Source organism: Denticeps clupeoides, chromosome 6 (genome assembly GCF_900700375.1).
Source record: "Denticeps clupeoides chromosome 6, fDenClu1.1, whole genome shotgun sequence".
NCBI classification, from domain to species: domain Eukaryota; kingdom Metazoa; phylum Chordata; class Actinopteri; order Clupeiformes; family Denticipitidae; genus Denticeps; species Denticeps clupeoides.
Window position 1 is genome coordinate 12,038,793 of NC_041712.1, and position 19,629 is coordinate 12,058,421.

The 19,629-nt window shown below is 44.0% G+C and overlaps 1 protein-coding gene across 6 annotated transcripts in view; it reads left to right on the forward strand.

The window, feature by feature from the left end:
* Nucleotides 1–19,629, forward strand: part of LOC114792472 (roundabout homolog 1-like) — a 144,919-nt gene that overhangs the window by 96,112 nt on the left and 29,178 nt on the right. For all 6 annotated transcript variants that reach the window (XM_028983648.1, XM_028983645.1, XM_028983647.1 and 3 more), the window contains one exon: nucleotides 15,545–15,702. In XM_028983648.1, coding sequence (XP_028839481.1) covers nucleotides 15,545–15,702 — 158 coding nt within the window. The remainder of the gene's footprint in view (nucleotides 1–15,544; nucleotides 15,703–19,629) is intronic.

The window sequence follows — 19,629 nt, forward strand, 5'->3', positions numbered from 1 at the left end:
AATGTTCTTTTTTAGCGTAGGTAACAATTTTTTGTATTTTAACAGTTTTAGGAGCTTCAACATGAGCAAGCAAAGAAGAGGCGGAGCTTCTGATTTATGTTAAATTTTATTTTATATCCATAGGATTTTGTATGAAATCCATACATTAGAGTTGTTTTTTTCCCTCAATGTCCAGACTTTACTGTGCATTTGACAAGGCAGGCCCGTGTGTGTGCAGCAGGGTTGGGTTTTCTGTCCAGGGAAGGAATCGACCACTATGTCATGTTTGATCTTGAATCTCTTGGTGAATGTTGAGGGGTATGTCTGTAATAGAGAGAGGTAGAGTGGATGTGTGTGTCTGTGTGAGAGAGGTTTAACGTTCTGATTGGCAGTAGGGGTATGGTACCTGTCTGCTCTACCTTTTTTTTACATTTTCCTTTCAAAATGCAATTCGTGAGTTCTGTCAGTATGAGGGGACTGAGCCTCCTGTCAATCAATCCATCTCTAGAAATCACTCCCACTCGTACTTTTGTCTTTGTGCCTCACTTTCTTTTGTCTTGTTGCTGTTCTTGTTTTCTACCGACCTTCACTTCCTGCTCAGGAATGACCCGTATGACCTCTCCTCCTTATTTGAATATGACGCTCGGGGCTCTAGAGCTCTATTATCAGCTCCTTTGCTGAATCTGGCCCTGTATCTCCTCTCTCTGGCAGCATCATCAGAGGGAGAGAGGAGTGGATGATTGTGCAATGCAGCCGTTGACATGTCTTTGTTTGGGGTTTTTGAGGTCGCCGTGGAGAAGTCGTTTTGTGGGCGAGCTGGAGTGTTAAGACCTTCGATTATTCCTTCTCTCAGAGAGAGAGAAGGCAGAAAGAGCGACTCACTGCGATGAAAGATATTACCGTAAATACATTTTTCCTTTTCTCTGTCGAGGTGTCTCCCCCCTCCCCCATATTCGGTTCCATCAGTCTGAGAAATCCTGGAATGTGGTAATTATATGTCTATGCTGCAAATGATCCAGTGCGTATGATTATGTGTGTGTGTGTGATGGAGAGAGGGTAGTTTGTGGGTAGTGAGGAGTTCCATTTAAAAGGAGGCATGATGATGATGAAGGGAAGTCAGACAAGGGAGACCAACAAAGCAAAAAGCATTCATGAGATGGAAAAGAAATGTTTATGGTGTACAAAGAGAGACAGAGAGACTTCCACTTAATCACTGCACACACACACACACACACAATCTCATGCAGACACACCGATTTGCTCCATTGATTCGCTTGATATATAATTACCCGATTCCAGGCTGATTGAAACTAATATGGCCAGAAATCCAGAATCTATAATGTGTGCATGGATGGGTAGCAGCAACACTAAATCGTTCTTTCTTTCACACCAGTTGTTAGAAACCATCGTTTTCACAGTGCCATGGCATCATGTGCGTTATTAACATGCACACTTGCATTCACCACACACACACACACACACACACGCACGCACGCACACACGGGATCAGAGTCGAACATGTGTGACATTAAGGGCTGAATATGTGACATTCAGCATTGATAGCCCATTCTGTGACCTTTCTGTTTTTCCTTGGAGGATGAATAAATGACGCCACGCCCGTTCACACACGGCACTGCTGTTTAATCTCTGGCTGGAGCGTTTTTACACCTGCACTGTGTTCAGCGCGTCGCAATGTACAGGGGTGTGAACAGCAGACCTCACTGTCTTTGTTCTGCATTGTCTCCTTGTTTTTTTTTTTTTTTTTGCTTTTGACTGCAAGTCAGACCATTGCAGCTCACCGTGGAACAGACCGCGCGATATCTTGACCTTATCAAGCCGAGGCATCCTCCTCATTACTCCTAAATTGGCCTCTTTATTGAGCCAGATGGACGGTTGTGTGCTGTGGTAATTGGAGGCTGTGTTGGGCTCTCATTGGCTGTGGGAGGAGTCCAGCCTTTTCAGTGGTCATTGTTACTGTATTTGCTGGAATAGAATCGAATAGAATAATGTGATACTGAGTCAGAATGGAGTGCCTATTTTTTTTTTTTTCCATTTACACTCTTTTCTTGATTCTTTTATGTGGTAGTGTTTGAGACATTCTTTTCCACTTTCCCTGTCTCACGAATACACACGTATGCCGCTCCCTTGCTCCCCGTCTCCCTCTTTTTTTTTTCAGCAGGCACACACACTTTCCATCTCAAATTCCCCACCCCCCAGCTGCCCTGCCCCAGAGAGGGCACGATTCTGCCAGAGCAGGAGGGAGTGTGTTTAATACCTCCACTCCAATCCACACAAAGAGCAGGTAGGCTTGGGCACACAAGGGAAATGAACACACGCACACATACACATGCCATACACACTGTGCTGTCTGGAGCTGCTTAAATGAAGGGCCCTTGGTGGGAGGATATTCATATGCCCTGAGGTGTGTGTCCCAGTTTAGTGTGTGAGTTATGCGCGCCACAGCCATATTTAAATCTTCCAGGCTAGTGGGACTGGTTCAGTCTGCTGCTGTAGGGGGTGTCTGCAACTCTAATCACCCGCTCCCGAGGTCATCCGAAAATCAGGCACTTAATCAAGGATTCGCCTCTGCTGTGTTTATGCATACAATCCATTATTAGTGCCCTGTAGCATGATAAATAAACAACATTAATTAATGGAGAAAATACAAAAATACAATATGAATGGAGGGCAGGGGTTTTAAAAATAAATAAATAAATGACAATGTCAATGCATGTACTATTGAGCACAATACAATATCAATTTGATCTCTATTTTAAGTTATTATTCATATTGTATATTTTAGTGGTGATGTTTTATGCAAAGGTATGTAAATGCTGTCACTGAGTTATGACATCTGACATTTCTTTCTACCTTTTTTATATTTTTTCTTTGCTGCTGAAACTATGCAAATTTCCCACCTGTGGGACCCATGAAGTTTTATCAAATCAAAACCCTGGCTGAAAATAAGAGGGGAAGCATAACATAGGCTCCTGTTTAGATGATGCTCAGTGGTGTGTATGGGCTGTTTGGTGAGATTTATAGTGTTTACCTGAAATCAGGCTGATCTGTATATGTAGCTTGTCTGTCTCATAGTTTTCTTTGATCAGTTAATTGTATGTGGATGTGTGTGTGTGGATGTATTTGATATATCTCATATATATATATATATATATATATATATACACACACACACACACACACACACACACACACACACACACACATCTCATAATGCTCTATTATTGTCTGGAGTTCATGTCAGAGTGTCTGATTGTGGTACAGTACAGTAGTTTGTTGTGTGTGTTTGCTTGTATTGTGTTATTTGTCAGAGGTTAAGTAAGTTCAGAGATTAGAAAGAGGTCAGTCTTGACAAAGGCCACTGTTTGCCTGCCCTGTGAGCCCGGAGCTCCGACACCTCAACAATTCCTCTGCCAAGAGCCTGAGTCACAAGAAATAAAAGCCAATTACAGACTGCTCTCCATGTCATAATGATGCATTACCGCTGTGTCCGAGTGAGCACCCCAAACACATACCCATTCTCATGCCGTGTACACACAAGTGCGCCTATACAAGCTCTCGCCTAATTTATCCATTTGTTAATGCATCCAATTATGTGGTGCGGGCACGGCTGCGTATGGTCAGGCCATTGAAATGATAATGCTGCTGTTCTCAAAGAGCCTCTTTCTCATTCATGAGCCTGGAAGTGGACTCCTTCTCAGCCATTTACTGCTGCTGCACTACATTATTCTAATAAGGCCGCTGTGCCTGTGTGCGGGCGGCATGTGGACTTGCAGCATCTGGACAGGGTGTCCGCTGTGCCTGTTTTTAATGGCAGATCCCTTTGTTTGCTGGAATGGCACTTTGACACCTGAATAGTTTGGCTGAATTGATTGGATTCTAGTCCTCTATTAGTAACACCATCATAGAATAAAATTCATGCAGCGCACAAAACGTCCCCCTTCTTAAGCAAGCACATGTCCAGGCCCTTCTAAAGTTTGCCAGGGACCATCTGGATGATCCAGAGGAGGACTTGGAGAATGTCATGTGGTCAGATGAGACCAAAATAGAACTCGTGTTTGGAGGGGGAAGAATGCTGAGTTGCATAGTAAGAACACCAAGCCCACTGTGAAGCATGGGGTCGTATGCTTTGTCGATGCTTTTCTGCAAAGAGGACTGGACGACTGATCCATATTAAGGAAAAGATTAATGTGGCCATCTTCCATCAGTGAAAGCCTTGAAGATGTAATGTGGCTGGAGCATGACAATGATCCCAAACACACAGCCTTGGCAATAAAGGACTGCCTAGCCAGTCTTCAGACCTTAATCCAATAGAGAGTCTGTGCCCAGCGACAGCCCCAAAACAGCACAGCTCTTGAGATCTACATGGAAGAATGAGATCTGCATGGAAGAATGGGCCAAAATACCAGCTGCAATGTGTGCAAATATGGTGAAGACCTACAGGAAACGTTTGATCTCTGTCATTGCCAGCCAAGGTTACATTACAAAGTATTGAGGTGAACATTTGCTAGCTGGTAAGGAAGCAGACTCTTAATCGGAAGGTTGCCGGACCTTTACAATCACTTCACTTTCACTTTCCATTTGATTTCCTGTATTTTTATTTTCTCCCCGTTGAAGTGTACCTATGATGAAAATTATAGACCTCTCATTTTTTAGTTGCATTTTTGACCCATTCTACAAACTGATAATTTGACTGCTACACACAGACCAACACACTTTCATGTAGGGACATGTTTGGAGAAACTCATGTTTGGGACATGTTAAAATGTAGGTCTGTCGTGCTACTGGACATGTTGTATTTTCATCCCCTTTGCTGTACCAGGCCAGGATGCCCAGGCAAGAATGTGTGTGTGTGAGACTGGCATGCCTGTCTACCCCATTGTGACAATTAGCTGAAACCTGTAGAGGTCTTTCAATGACAGGCTGAGAGCCAAGTGACAATTTCCTCAGTGAAGACTGACAGGAAGCAGGAGCCACGGTTCCATTTTAATGAAGTAAATAACCTTGAGAACCAAGGCATCATTTGTACCCACAACAGTGGAAAAAAAAGTGTTTACTTCATAATTCCGCCTCTGTTTCCCCAAGGCCTGGATTACTGGGCAGCAAATGCAAATGACAGATGGAGAAAACAATGTCTGGGAAGAACAAACGCATCATTGTGTCCAGGCTCGTCATCACTAGAGCAGTGGCTATGCTGGGATGGGCCACCGGTGGCCTGTGCCACAGTAATGAGACCTCATGTTCTTCACACTAATGTCCTTCTAACCTGCTTGCTTCTAATGACGTCACCTCTGTTAGCTGTTTAATCTGAGTCAGCGGTGGCATAGTGTTTTTTTTTGTTTTTTTCTGATTATCTGTTACTTACCATTGTCACTGTTTAATGCTTTATTATTCTGACTCCTTTACCATTCTAACTGGCCCTTCATCAGTATGGAGATAATTAAGACTACTGAATGAATGAGGACAAGCGTTGATAAAAGCAGCAAAAGTTCTGATGAAGTTCTAAGACAGCACTAACACAGCAGAGTAACTGTGTATATATGTGTGTGTGTGTGTGTGTGTATAGATAGGTGTCTGGAGTGTATGTGTGAGTTCATGTGAGTCAGTATGCGTGCTTCAAGTTTGTCCATTAAAGAAAGGGTGATGGAACAGTAACAACAGAGAGATACTCCATTTTCAAAATAGACAGATATCATTCTGTGTTGTGTCTGGCAGTGGGGGCTGTGGTGACCGGTTGAAATCCCGATCCGCCAAGGTGCCACTGAGCAAAGCATCGTCCCCACACACTGATCCCCTGCCGCCTGTCATGGCTGCCCACTGCTCACGAAGGGTGATGGTTAAAAGCAAAGGTGGGTTAAAACCGTGTGCTGTGCTGTGATTCACAGTGACATTCACTTCACTTTCACTTTGATTCTGTGTGCCTAAACAAGTTGTGACATTCTGAGAGGTACTTACATGGGCACTTTTTTTTTGCGGAGTGTAAATATGTAACATTTGTGTTAAAAGGAATGTCTAATCTTTCCCAAAATTTTCCCACTTAAGCCAACATTTAATACATATATGTATATTAATCTTAATATACTTTTTATTACACATTTTTCTCTTTTGGGAAGGCTAGCGTGTTGCCATTTAACACATTTTATTTTTTTTTTTTAAAGTAAATTGGTTTGTCTACATAAAGATATGAATATACGCACAAACAGACACAGACATCCATTCACAGCCACATGTGTGCACTTCACCACTCTGCTTTCTGTTATTTGTCTGTCTAAGCTTTGGTGACTGTGCAGGAAGCCCTCTGTTGTGATCCAGACATGCTCAGTTCCCTGCTGCTTACACAAAGCCAATCAAGACAATAGATGCTGGTGGTCTCCTGGCATCATCCGGGCCAGCCCTCACTCCTGCCATTCTGCCACCACGCCCTCTCTTACTGTGCCCCTCTCCTGGCCGGCCATGTCTTAGTTCCAAGCACCTTGCGATCTCCATCATCTCCATCTACGCTCATCAGGGGAAGGATCCTGCGGCAATGACAGTACGCAATAGGGCTAGCGACACCGACACCGGAATCTGTAGAAAGCGGCACTTGGAATGGAGTTCTTTGGAAGTTTTGGGATTTGGTTGGAAGAGTGTGTGCGGGTGGTAGAGACCTGCAGCAGTTCTCCATCTAACCTTCCTCAGCCTCCCGGCCCGAGGGAGAGTCGTTCTGTTGGCCGACAACCAGTAGCCACGCAGTTCACCTTTCATCACTCCTCCGCTTCAGCGTCTCCGAGGAGCTGGATGCAGTTCATGTGTGAGAATGTTTTCACTGTAAACAGTAGCAGCAGGGCCAACCAGTCAAATAACTGCCAGGAAATGTGCGCGTGCTTGTGTGCAACAGTGTGTGTGCTTTTCAGCTTGTTTCTTTCTTTTTTTTACGTTTTTTTTGCTTGTCTGGCCAGTTTTGATTGGGTCTCTTGGGAGCACAGGGGGTGGGGTTAACTTTTTGTGTGTGTCCCTTATGGACATAGTCTTCAGCTGCTTCCTCTTCTGACTCTCCTCTCCTCTCCCATCCCTTATGCATTTATATATTTTTTCCCTTTATCAATATAAATCAATAGCACTAGCACAAGGTTCCCTCTTTCCCTGTCTGCGCTTTATTTTCTGTTGCTGTTTTTCCACCAGTTTTTATATGAATATGTGTGTGTTATGTGACTTGCATCCTGTGTGTGTGTGATCAGGGAGCATCTGTGTTTCCTGAAGCCTTGTCCTCCTGAGATGTTCCTCTTCCCTATTTTGGGGAGGAACGGCACAGCACAGAAGGAGAAAGCGATCAGTGGTGGAAGGATTAAAGAGTTATAAAGCGGGAAAAAGACGTCAAGGGAATGGTGGAATAAGAGCAATGTGGATGAAGATTCAAAATGATGAAACTTCCTCATTTTTCATTTTTCAGTTAATATTGTGAAGAATATAGAAAATATTGTTATAAGTAGATGTGATATTAGACAAGAATGCATTGGAAACAGTCATTTTCCATATTATATTACTAATAAAATAGTGACTGTGCTGCATAAGGCTGGAGACTTATGTGATGATGGAATTAGGGAGACCTCAGTCCAAATCCTTATTAAGGTTGTAATTACTCTTCTTTGACTAGATTTTTGCCCAGATTTTTTCCATAACTCCAGTGGTGAAAACCGTAGTCATCTCCAGCTTACCGAGGCTCCAGAGTGTCTTCTGGGTTCTCGTTAATGGAACAGTGTCTTAGTCGTACCGGTACAGTCCCTGTGGAGAACGTGCCCAGGAAAAACCGTACTAACCATAATTTTGGGGTCGGAAAAGCCAAGTTCTGCCAGTGCCATGGCAATGATGCCATAACTCGCCATGCAATGCCCCCATCAGAACAGCCGCAGGCTAACCGTGGCGGGTCTAGGAGGGCTCACCCTGTGTGGTCGAGATCGGACTATGAAGCGGCGCACTGAACACAGCTGCTACCAGACATACAAGCACTGTCACTTAAAATTAGACAGAAAATGTCTTTACATTTTCTTTATAGTCAGATTACAGTGGATACATCTAGTCCACTGACAACAAAAGAGATCTCATTGCACTCTCATGACCCCAAAAAAAAAAAAACCTGCCAGTTGCTAGGCATCTAATATGTATTTACTTATGAACATTTAACCATTTTAATATTATCAGATTATAGATAGATCCAGTTTTTGGATCCAGTTAGTTCGACTTTGGTTTAAATACTAGTAAAGTGGTTATGTGTGTACAGGCACCGGTGAGTATTTCCAGACCATTTATCAATCTGGAGCCCTTTTCATGCTCTCTGCTTGTGCCCCTGTAGTGAGAGGCCAGCGCAGTTTTAACGGAGCACTGGAGAAGTGCCTGTTTGTCTGACCTGCGCCTGCTGTTCAGCTCATCCACGCTGCATTTTTCTCATCATCTCTCTTCTCTCTCTCTCTCTCTACCCCTTTTCCCCTTTTGTTTATTTAAACTGCCAAGTATCCCCCAAACCTAACAAAAAAAATGCAACAACTCCAAATTAGTGGCTGTTTCTGTTAGTGCTGTATTCAGATGTGTGTTGTGTGTGTGTGTGTGTGTGTGTGTGTGTGCGCTCTGGAGAAAAGAGTTTGTATGCATGTGTAGCCTAGTGGGTAACACACTCACCTATATACCAGAAGACCCAGCTTCAAACACCACTTACTACCATTGTGTCCCTGAGCAAGACACTTAACTCTTAGGTGTCTCCAGGGGGGGACTGTCCCTGTAACTACTGATTGTAAATGGCTCTGGATAAGGCCGTCTGATAAATGCCATAAATGTAAATGTGTGTCATGCCAGTTTATCGGTTTGCAGTATGCTCCGTGTCTTTAGTGTGGGTGAGTCAGAATGCGTGCGTAGACCCACAGTTTCTGGTCCCTGGTGCCACCACCCCTCTTCATGCAGCTTCATGCAGAGTGTTAATTGGCACTGTGACCGGTGGCACAATGCCAGTGCCAACTGGTAAGGCACGGAGCAAAGTGAAACTGCCATCTGCTCAAGGGACCCAGTGGTATATGTGTGTATGTGTGTGTCTGTGAGCCAGTTGCCAAATAAACATCCGGTAAATTCCCTGCTGAAAGAGGCAGAGTTCAGCTCAGTGGCTAAAGTGATGTCTGGAGGTGCGTCTGCAATTCCCGGAAACTCTTTTTGAGTCGAGGGCTTTTATTAGTCTCCTGCACTGTGATTGGTCCATGGTGAGTCGTTGTGTTTATGAGTTCTGGCTACTGCTGAAAACCTCTAAGCCAACATCACAATGTGAGCAGCAAAAAATGGGCCCAGCAGGACAGGCATGCAAAGTTCACATATGTTGTGTGTGTATGTGTATTTGCACACATATTCTCTGTGTAAAAGAGAAAAAGAGTAAAAAGTGAAGGAAAAACTGAGATAACAAATGAGATTTTCTTTTTTTTTTTTATTGTTCATTTAAAAGTTACTCATAACAGCACCACTTTATCTTTAGTTCTGTGCTCCCACTGAGCAAAGGTCTAATGAAAACATTTGAAGAATTTCAGGGAAAAAAAACAGTAATGTAATGTTTGTGCAAATCTGCTTTAATTCTCCTTAACACCACATTTTGTGTCGAGTGTAAATTCAATGTAAACCTGTGAAGCCTACCTGCGAATTCTGCATCTTGTATCCCATCACCGCAAACTTTCCGAAAATGCGACCAGTGGCCAGTTGTCTAGCATCCACAGTCTGCCACATTGCAGGCAAACCCACTTCCCTGCTTCTGGTGGTGATCAGCTGGTGACCATGTTTACTGGTGACCAGCACCTGGATATAATGCTGGATATAACATATAAAATCGAGTATATAAAAAAACAGACGAGCACTGATTTGAAACATATTGAGCTTATCCCACTGCACCATGTTAATATTCCACAGGGACATTTTGTGTATTGATATTATATAACATTTTGGCGAATTGCACACATGAATGCAGTTAGGAGACATGAGAATTAAAAAAGCACTCTTCACAACTTTTCTTGCTATTTTCACCTGCTTACGCTACATTGCATGCTGCAATTAAATTTTCTTTAAGGAAAGTTGGCATATTAATTTGCAATGAACCTCAAAAGCCCACAAACTTGGTGGGATCATTCATCTGTTTGAGAGGCTGCACCAAAACATCCAACTTGTGATCTGTTGACACAAGGTTCCTATTTAATACTCCTGTAGTAATGCCGGTGTTTCCTTTGAATGAGCTTCATCCTGGAAGACAGCATTCCCATCAGGATGAAAATGGTTCATTGTAGAATAAAGGTGATCACTCACCATCAGTTTTATTGATTTTTAGTGACCCTTCCATTTAAGGGGACATAACCCCCAACAAACCTCTGGTTCAGAGTCGAATGCTCTCAGAGGGGATCAGTGCTTTGAGCTGGGCGGTGGGACGGAACTCTTGGGCCAGGGTTTAGAGAGATGGAAGTTTGGCTAAGTAACCTGAGGGTTATCTGCACAGTTGTGAATCCCTTCACTTTCTGTGTGTGTTTGTTCTTTCCCAGACTGTCCACTGATCCGCCCTTCTTTTTCTTTTTCTCTTTTTTTTTTTTTTAGTCTCATGTTCACTTCCCTTTCAGTGTTTTCTCGCTTCTTCTCCTGTTCAGACCAGGGCTGGGGGATTTGGCAGGAGACAGGTTTATATTACACTATTTCACTGGAAGAGACTCTCCGGATTAGTGGAATCAGAGCAGGACACTAGTAGAGGTGTGTGTGTGTGTGTGTGGGGGGGGGGGGGGGGGGGGGGGTGGGGGGGGGGGGGGGGGGGGGGGGGGTTGATGAGAAGATGAATGGAGAGAGGGGAGGACAGAGAATGTGATGCGAGAGAAGAAAAAGGAGGTAGACGTGTGTGTGAGTGAGAAAACTGCTGATGGGGGGATTCATCTATTTGGAGACTGTTGGAAGAAAAGCTGAGAAAGTTTTGTCTCGGTTCTGACCCTCCGTGTGCCTGTATGAGTATGAATGTGTGTGCGTGCGTATTTTTATACATTATCTTGGTCTGTAATACGTCTGTGTGTATTATGCATTCTTGTTTGTGTTTTGTGTGAGTGTGTGTTTGTGCAAATATAATTCTTTATCTCTATATTACATGTACTTTGTTTCTTTGCTTTTGGAGGTATATGCATACATGCTGTGTGTGCGTGCATGTATGGGGGAGATGCTCTGTTCATAAAAAGAGGGGGTGGGGTGTGTGTTTGGGGAGAAGCCAACCAGCTGTTTCCCATCAGCCACCAGGCCGGATCCCGTTTCTGCAGCCCTCTCTCTCTCTCTCTCTCTCTCTCTCTCACTTGGTTTCTCTCTCTCTACGTTTTTGTACCAAAGGGAGCCACGAGTCAGGTGAATAGGCAAAATCAGACACCAATCACAGGGTCACCTCAATTTGTTCCCTGGCTGGGCTGCGCCCCTCCATTCCCTCCAGTCGGGAGGAAGGGAGCGAGATAGGGATGGGTGGGTGGGTGGAGGGCGGGGGTTGCGCAGCACATCTGGGAGAGATTACCGCGGCACTGCTCTCTCGGCGAGCTCGCAGCCTGCTGTGTGCCGTCGCCTGCCTGTTGGCCGGCGCTGTAATCCTCTCCTTATTTATGGCGGCGAGTGGCTGACAGCCCCGACCCGTTCGGCGCAGAGACGCCGAATTAGCGCAGCGCACCCAACTCAACCCCGCAGGAGTGTTAAACGCTTCCCCTCGCATTTGTGCTCTCTCCGCCTTTCCCCGCCTTTCTCTCCTCTCGCCGTCTCTGCCTTTGTTTTTTTTGTTTCTCTTTATCTCTCTGCTGCATCTTTTTCTCCTTATTATTTCTTCGCCTGCTTGCGAATGATTTTAAGACCCTTTTATTCCTTTTAATAAATCATTTTTGTCACGTTATTTAAGATTTGTTAATTAGGGATTTGTCCCATGCTCTTCCATATTTTATAATGATGTTACTACTAGTATTGGCTAAGGGCAATAATGATATTTCTTTTGAAACCCTTAAAACCATGGCGATCAGCACTACAGACAGCTCATTTTTAATTATTCATTTTTTAAAATTGCAGTAATCACTGCAAAACACTGCATTTGTTAAATATCACATGTTTGGGTAGGTCCTGGGTATTTTGCAGGGTTAAATATTTGCTACTGAAGTCAGTTCTCTCATCTAGGATTGTTCACTGGGAGCATATGGATGGTTCCTTCCCCTCACAGTTATGTGTTGAAATTTTCCCAGACCGTTTCCGCTGCTGCATCTTGCTTCGTGGCTGGATGATGTGGGAGGTGCAGGATGGGGTGGGTGTAGCCCTCGCTCCTCCTCCTCTGTCTGGGGCGTTTTTTTGTGCCAGATGGGGGATCTCGTCCTAATTTGATGTTTCAACATCTGCCTTCAATATCCTGGTTAGGAGAGAAAGTGTATGAGGTTCTCAAGAAGCATCTTGGTAGACAGAATCTGAGTTTGTGCTGACATGTTTCATTTATGTGATGGTGGGCCCATTTTAAAACACCTCCACCAACCCAGCAGGACTGGACACATTGTTCAGTATATAGATGGTCTTTAAGCCAGATAAATCACATATACTGTCCATCTATTTGCATTTCCATTTATATTCTTGGCTTCTCCCCAAAGCTGCTTACAAATTGGGTTGAGCATTGAGATAAACGGGTCAAATCAGCACTCAGAACCTCCCAAAATGTCCCAAAAGCATTTCTAATAATGTAAAGAAGTCAGTGCTGTTAACCATTGCAGTGCTGTTTACGAACTCTTAGCCAAACATGAAGAAATGAGAAGATATTTGGGCGTGACAAGTCAAATACAACATTTTGTAATCACTCTAAATGTCCGATCCAGTCCTGCGTCAGAATGTATGACTGCGTGCATTTGGAATGTATCTTCTAGCTGATCTGGGCCCAGGCTGTCCTCCTTATCTGGGGAAATCTACGCTCATATTAGCAACACTCATATTTACAGGAAGACATCAACAGGCCATAGTGAAAGTGGCAGATAAGTTTGGTTATGTGGGTCCGGTTGCCAGGGGGCTTTGTTGCAGGGCTTTGGGAGATGTTCTCCACTAGTGAGGATTTGGGAAGATCAGCTGGATTTACTGTGTTTTTGGAGAGATTTTCTATTAAATCTGAGCTGTGCTCAATGTCTAGTTTCCGCTCTGATGTCTATCAGTAACTCGCTGAACTAACTGTGAATAAACACAGCATCCGGGAGACCACGTTAAAATGCGTAAGATCTTGAATTTGTTAGACATGTGAAACTGAAGGGATTGTCATTGTGATACGCTGCAGCACAGTACATGGTGACACAATGAAAATTTTAACCATCACCCTGAGTGAGCAGTGGGCAGCCATGATAGGCAGTAGGTATAATCCAAAAACAGGCAGGGTCATACATGGGAAGGCATTCCTGAAATCAGCATGGAATGCCTCTGTTTTTGTTCCCTCTTCTTTTTGACTTCTTGGTGGGATCTCATGGACTGAGCTGAGTTGTGTTCATGCACCCCTGCAGGTGTGGAGGCGCAGTGTGACCCATGACATCCATCCATTCATTCAGCCAAGGCACCAAGTTCATTTGCACCCCAAAGTGCATAGAGTTAGACATTAGACATCCTGAACAACCAATCAGAGTAGCTGCACGCACACACTAAAACACACCAGGTGTAACATTGGTCAACTGGGATTGTTTGACCATTGAGACTGGAGAAGACCAATGTACACAAACACACATAACACTCGAACCCTTGGAATAATTTATAGCCTCTGAGATATAAACAGTCTGAAGCAGATCCACTCCAGCACATTTTACTGCAGTGTGAGTTGAGAATCGGCCATCTTGAGTTTACTCACAGCCCTTTATTCACTTTAACTGGTATGCAAATCGTAATTTCTCTGCGCTGGCTCTGCTTTGCATCTGCTGTGGCTTTGCATCGGCTGGTTTATGTAGAACACCTTCTGCCGTGAGGCCTGCCTGCTAGTGCTTTGTGTCGTGGCTGCAGTTGTCCAACAGAAAATTCACATTCAATACAGGGACAGAAGAGGGGCTGAGCATGTGACAAATCCATGCCTGTCCTTAACTTAAACTTAGATGACAAAAAATGTTTTTGTCATAAATAAGCATGTGTGCTGGTGAGCCTTGTGTGCTGTAAAAGTGCCTTCATTTTTTCTGCATTTCTGATGAATGTGTACATTTTACACACTCATAACTGCACACAGACATGAGGAAACCACCGGGCACAGAACACTCTCACAGCACTGCCTCTTTTCCTCGACAGAGATGCATGCCGCATGGTACAGTGCGGCATAATTGAATGGAAGGTAATGCATCGCGGTCTAATGCAGCAGCGTAATGTAATCTGGTGTCGGGGGAGACGCCGGAGAGGGGGAGAGGAGATGAAGAGGTGCGGAGCGGGGATGGATGTGGGGAAGCTGTCCCGTGGGACCGGGCCTGTACCTGCGTCCTCACAATTGGGGATTGTGATTATTGACTTCTCAATTCTGTGATTAAATGAAAAAAGGGTTTGGATGAAATGAGTTTTTTTTCATCAACGAGGCGCATTTTCACCCCAACGATGCGGGGGACAGTGGGCTTTTTCAAATGTCACTCTAAAATTAAATGTAAATAAAGGCAATTACTCATGTCCTGGTTTGGTCTGAGATATACTTATCATCTTTTTTCATTAACCGCAGCACTGTGCTGATAGCGCCTCTCAGAAATCTGGGAAATGTCATAGTAGTCCGGTGTCACCGCTACATGATGCAATTTGCTCACCGGCATGAAATTGGGACGTTTGCATAATTGGCCTGAATTTTTTTTTTTTCTCTCATCTTAAGACTGTATCGGACTGTATCGAGAAGCAGATGGTCACAGGGCTGTCAGTCCTCCTATCCCAGCCCGTTCTCTCGGCTCCTGTTTCCCAGCATTTCTTTTGTTCATTTTTTATATTTTTATTTTTTTATTTTTTATTCTGTGGCTGCTAACTGTTGTCAAAAAAACTATTGGAGACATTTGGCATCTCACATAAAACAGTGTGCGCCATGAAATAAAAGATGCCGTGACAAAGTGGTGTGACAATCATCCTCAAGCATCTCGGGTGCAATTTTAAATGTGCCTCTGAAAAACAAAGAAGTTGACCTCATGCGTGTGCACCCTCTTCCACGCTTCCGGAGTGACTGCTTCGCCGGATGGGACAGTTGACGAAGGTGCTTAATGGGAGCCAGACGGATAACTGGCCATTGGTGCCTCTAGTCACAGCCAAGCAGGACCAAGGGTCCTGGGTAATGTAATGTTCACACTCAAATTTCTCTATCAAGGGTGGTAATCTTGTAAAGCACCCCATTGCCTGCCTCTGTCACCTCACATCTGTGCTCTTCTTTCCCATAATGTTTTTCATTTACATTGATGCTTGAAGTTGAGCCCTCGAATTCTTGTCCACTCACGCTATTGGAGATTTTTGTATGTTTAATTGTCCTCATTGTTCTGCCAAAACGTTTCGATAAAGAGAGAAATTTTTCCATAACTTCGTCCCCTCTTTTTTTAATGTGTAGTTCTGCGTGATGACTTCAGACAGAACCCATCAGATATGGTGGTGGCAGCAGGCGAGCCAGTGCTGCTGGAATGCCAGCCTCCACGCGGACACCCAGAGCCGACCATCTCCTGGAGGAAGGACGGCACCAACCTGGATGACCGAGACGAGCGAATCACGGTGAGAGAGATCAATAAGAAATCATCCACATTCACATTTATGCCATTTGGCAGATGCCCTGTCAGTAATTGCAAGAACAGTCCTCACTGGGGAAATTGAGATAAAATCTCATGCTCTAATTTTTGAAGCTGCAACTTTTGTGATCGTCTGGTTCATAGGTGAGTGTGTTACCCACTAGGCTACTGTCACCTTGTAAACAGTCTTAATGTGTCCAGGGACCAATCAGAGACTCTGCACAATGTCTACATAATTAATGCACTATTAACATGCAATTACTGAATATTAAAGTGTTGCTAGGTCTTTTTTTTTTTATCATGTTCAATGATATATTGAACATCATATGACAACATGGGCAAATGTGTTCTTGGAAAGATGTCAGTCTGGTTAAACGTGGAAATGTCTGAGAATAACTGCTGTGGATTTAACACTCTTGACTGTTAAAGCGTTATGTTGTTGTTACATAATGCAGTAGTTATCAGTAATAGTGAGTGGTCCAGCATTATTGCCTTGTCCCTGTTTTTGACCAGGTAATAAAATACACGTTTTTGATGAGGATTGGATTTCATGCTCTCACTATCCCGGTACACTGGGCACAGGACAGGAACTCGCAACACACCATTCACTCACACCTGCCTAGTGTCCATGCCTTTGTATGGCGGGAGGAAATTGGAGAACCCATGCGGCTCACAAATGGATTTGATTTTATGGATTTGGTTTTACACGAAACACAGACAAGGGCATCAATTGAAAAAAATAATAGAATATGTCTGTGGTCCCTTAAATAATTTTACCATTTGACCTGCAGTCGGTGAGAATGGGTGTCAGGATTTTTACTGTCCCCCAGCCAATGGGGATCTGACCACAGCACTGAGGAGAGTAAGAGGTTGTGGGGTGGGTTGTCTCTCATTTTTCTTAATTGCTTGCTGATGGTGATTTAATTACGGTAGTTTGTGTGTTTGTGAGTGTGTGCCGGCCGTGGGCTGTGTGGGAATCTACACGGTGTGACCGCTGCAGGCCGTGAAAACGGGAGGCTAACAGGCAGAGTGTCAACAGATGAGAGCGGGTGAGAGAGGGAAGGGGTCTCCAGGGCTCTCTTCTCAGGCAGAAAGAAGGCCAGCAGCCAATTAGTGGCTTTTAATTAAGAGCGCCACGGCGACGGGTGGGCGGTATCAATCACACCTGGCCCTCGTTAGAGCGAGTAACCTCGCCGGACAGCGGAGGCTCTCTTAACGAGCGGCGCCCCTTCATCCCGCTCCGGCAGCACTGATCCCGACTCCACTGACAAGCCCGCCGGGGCTTCACACGTCAGAGTGAGCGCGTGCGCGTGCGCGTGTGTGTGTGTGTGCGTGTGCGTGTGTGTGTGCGTGTGCGTGCACCTTTAGGTCTTGTGTGTGTCTGTCTGCATTTTTGACTTTCTTTGTGTGTCTGTGTGTGTGTGAGTGTGTCTGCCTGTCTGTCTATCATCTGAATCATGGAAGCGTGTGTGTTCTGTTGAAATGCTTCCTGCTATGGGCGTGTTTTATGTGTGTCCTCATTATACTGGCTACCACAATGGCAGGCAAATACATTTTAATATAAAATGTTCTTTATTCAGATTTATCTGTAAATGTAACTAATTGAGTGACACATACTGAATGAACTCCCTGGTTTGGTCATGTGACAAGGTATTATATGACAATGGGTTGCCATTTCAACAACATCAGTGTAAATTGGATGCTTGCCTTGGTGTTTTGCTTATCATTAACATATTTACCAAGTTGTATGTCCTCATAATATCTGCTCTTTTATATATAACCTGTTACTAAATTCATACATTTAAAACAGATTTTTGTGTCACTTCCTTTAAATAGTCAGTTTCATTGTGACATGGTTCAGTTATATAAAATAATCTATCTTAAAATTTTTCTGGATATTTATGAAAATGACTAACTGTTACACAGACTTTGGATATATATTTGTCTTTATGTTTGTACATGTTTATTATCTAATTCTTCTATATAAATTAACATTAGCAATAATGTAGTGTGTTTGTGTGTGCTTGTCCTTCTATATGTGCAACTGTGAATGTATGTGAGTGGGTTTTGTCTTGGATGGCCAGAGATGCTTGATGCACAGGTGTGTGTGTATGTGTGTCCAGACTCTCCAGTGTAGAGAGCAGGAGGCGGCAGCAGCAGGCGGCAGAGCCACTGGCCTGCAGCCTCGGTCCAGCATGCCACCCCTCCCACCCCCTGAGACCCCCGCACGGGTCCATGTAAACAAAGAAACAAACAGAAAACTGCTCGATTAGCACCACAGGAAAGCGGCTGAAGCTGAGTGAGTGTGTGGAGAGTCGTGCTGTTCCGAGGAGCCGATAAATCCGCTTGTAATTACCCATGAAAGGAGACAGATTAGCGACTCTTGGCTGGAGAGCAATGCTTACAGACCGGATCTGTGTGTGTGGAAGCGTGCGTGCACGAATCTGTGTGTAAGCATGTGTGTTTGTGTGGGCTTATGGGTTTGTGTATAACATTATATATCAACATAAATAATTGTCACTACTTTCATCTCATCATTTGCTGGTGTGAATATGAGCATTTGTGGGACTGTGTGTTTGTGTGTGTGTGTGATCACTTTTCAGTATGTGATTGTGTTGTGTTTTTGTACTGTATGTGCATGTGCATGTATATGAATGTATGCATACATGTGTATGTATGTATGCATCTGATAGATGTGTGCGTATGTGTCAGAGAGAGAAAGAGCGAGAGAGAGTGCATGCGTGTGCGGCAGAGCGAATTTGTTCAATATCTCCACTTCTCTTGCCAGTCCGTTCCTTGGCAGACATGCGTCGTAATTAAAAGAAACAAGCAAGTAATCTGTTTTATAAATATAATCACATCATCTCCTGTGTTCATCTGCTGTGGTGGCAGAGGCCAGCATATGGACCTCAGAGGAGGCGGGATTTTAAGTGGGGGGCTGGGCCAGATTAATGATTTGTGCACATACAAGTGTGTGTGTGTGCGTGTATAAGTGAATGTGACTGTGTTAGTACTTAAGTGCATGCATGTGGGAGTCTTTACTTCCATCTTTATGCATGATTATATTTAGTAAATTGCATGCAAAGTATGATGGAAACATTTTAAGTATGTCATAGCTTCATCAGCACAGGATATTTGTATCAAAAAATCTATAGTTTTTCTAATGTTTTTATATAAATGTGCTGAAATGTCATGTTTTCAATCCAAGGCTGGGCTAATTCTGACCTATACGGCAAAGTACTGTATATTTTGAGTATACAGTGTGTCTGTGTGTGAGAGCTCAGATGTTTCAGACAGTTAGACATTGCATTCATCTACAAAGTATTATTCTCTCCTGTCCTCACTTCGTTTTTTCCTTCTCTCCCTCTGGGAAGAGGTGATGGACACACTGTTCTGTCATTTGTACCATTTTCCTCCCGTTGTCATTTTTTCTCCTTTGGAGAGACTAAAGTGTGTTTGTGGGAGACAGTCTTTTAAAATCAGCATAAAGAAATATAACCCCCCCATTGCAAGAGTTTAAAAAACAGCATAAAGGATTCCTCCTCCTCCCCTCTCTCTCTCTCTCTCTCTCTCTCTCTCGCTTGCTCTCTTTAATGGATGCCCAGACGCTGGCTGCAGACAGACAGACAGCTGGAGGAGGAGATGCTTGGGCGTATCCATGGGGACAGCCGCTGCGTTTCTTTTTGTTTCCTTTGTCTGTTTCTGAAGCATTTGGGGCTTTTCAGCCAGGCCAGGTTGTGTTTGCTTTGTATTGTTCTGGATACCTTAATGAGGTGGATAGAAAGAAGGTCGTAGGGTCGGCGGTGCTGGATGTGTTCGGATCTGGTGCTGAGAGCCCAGTTGAGTGAGCAGCGCTGCAGTAATTACACAGATCAGATAATTAATCACAGCAAGATTACAGCCCCTGTAAACA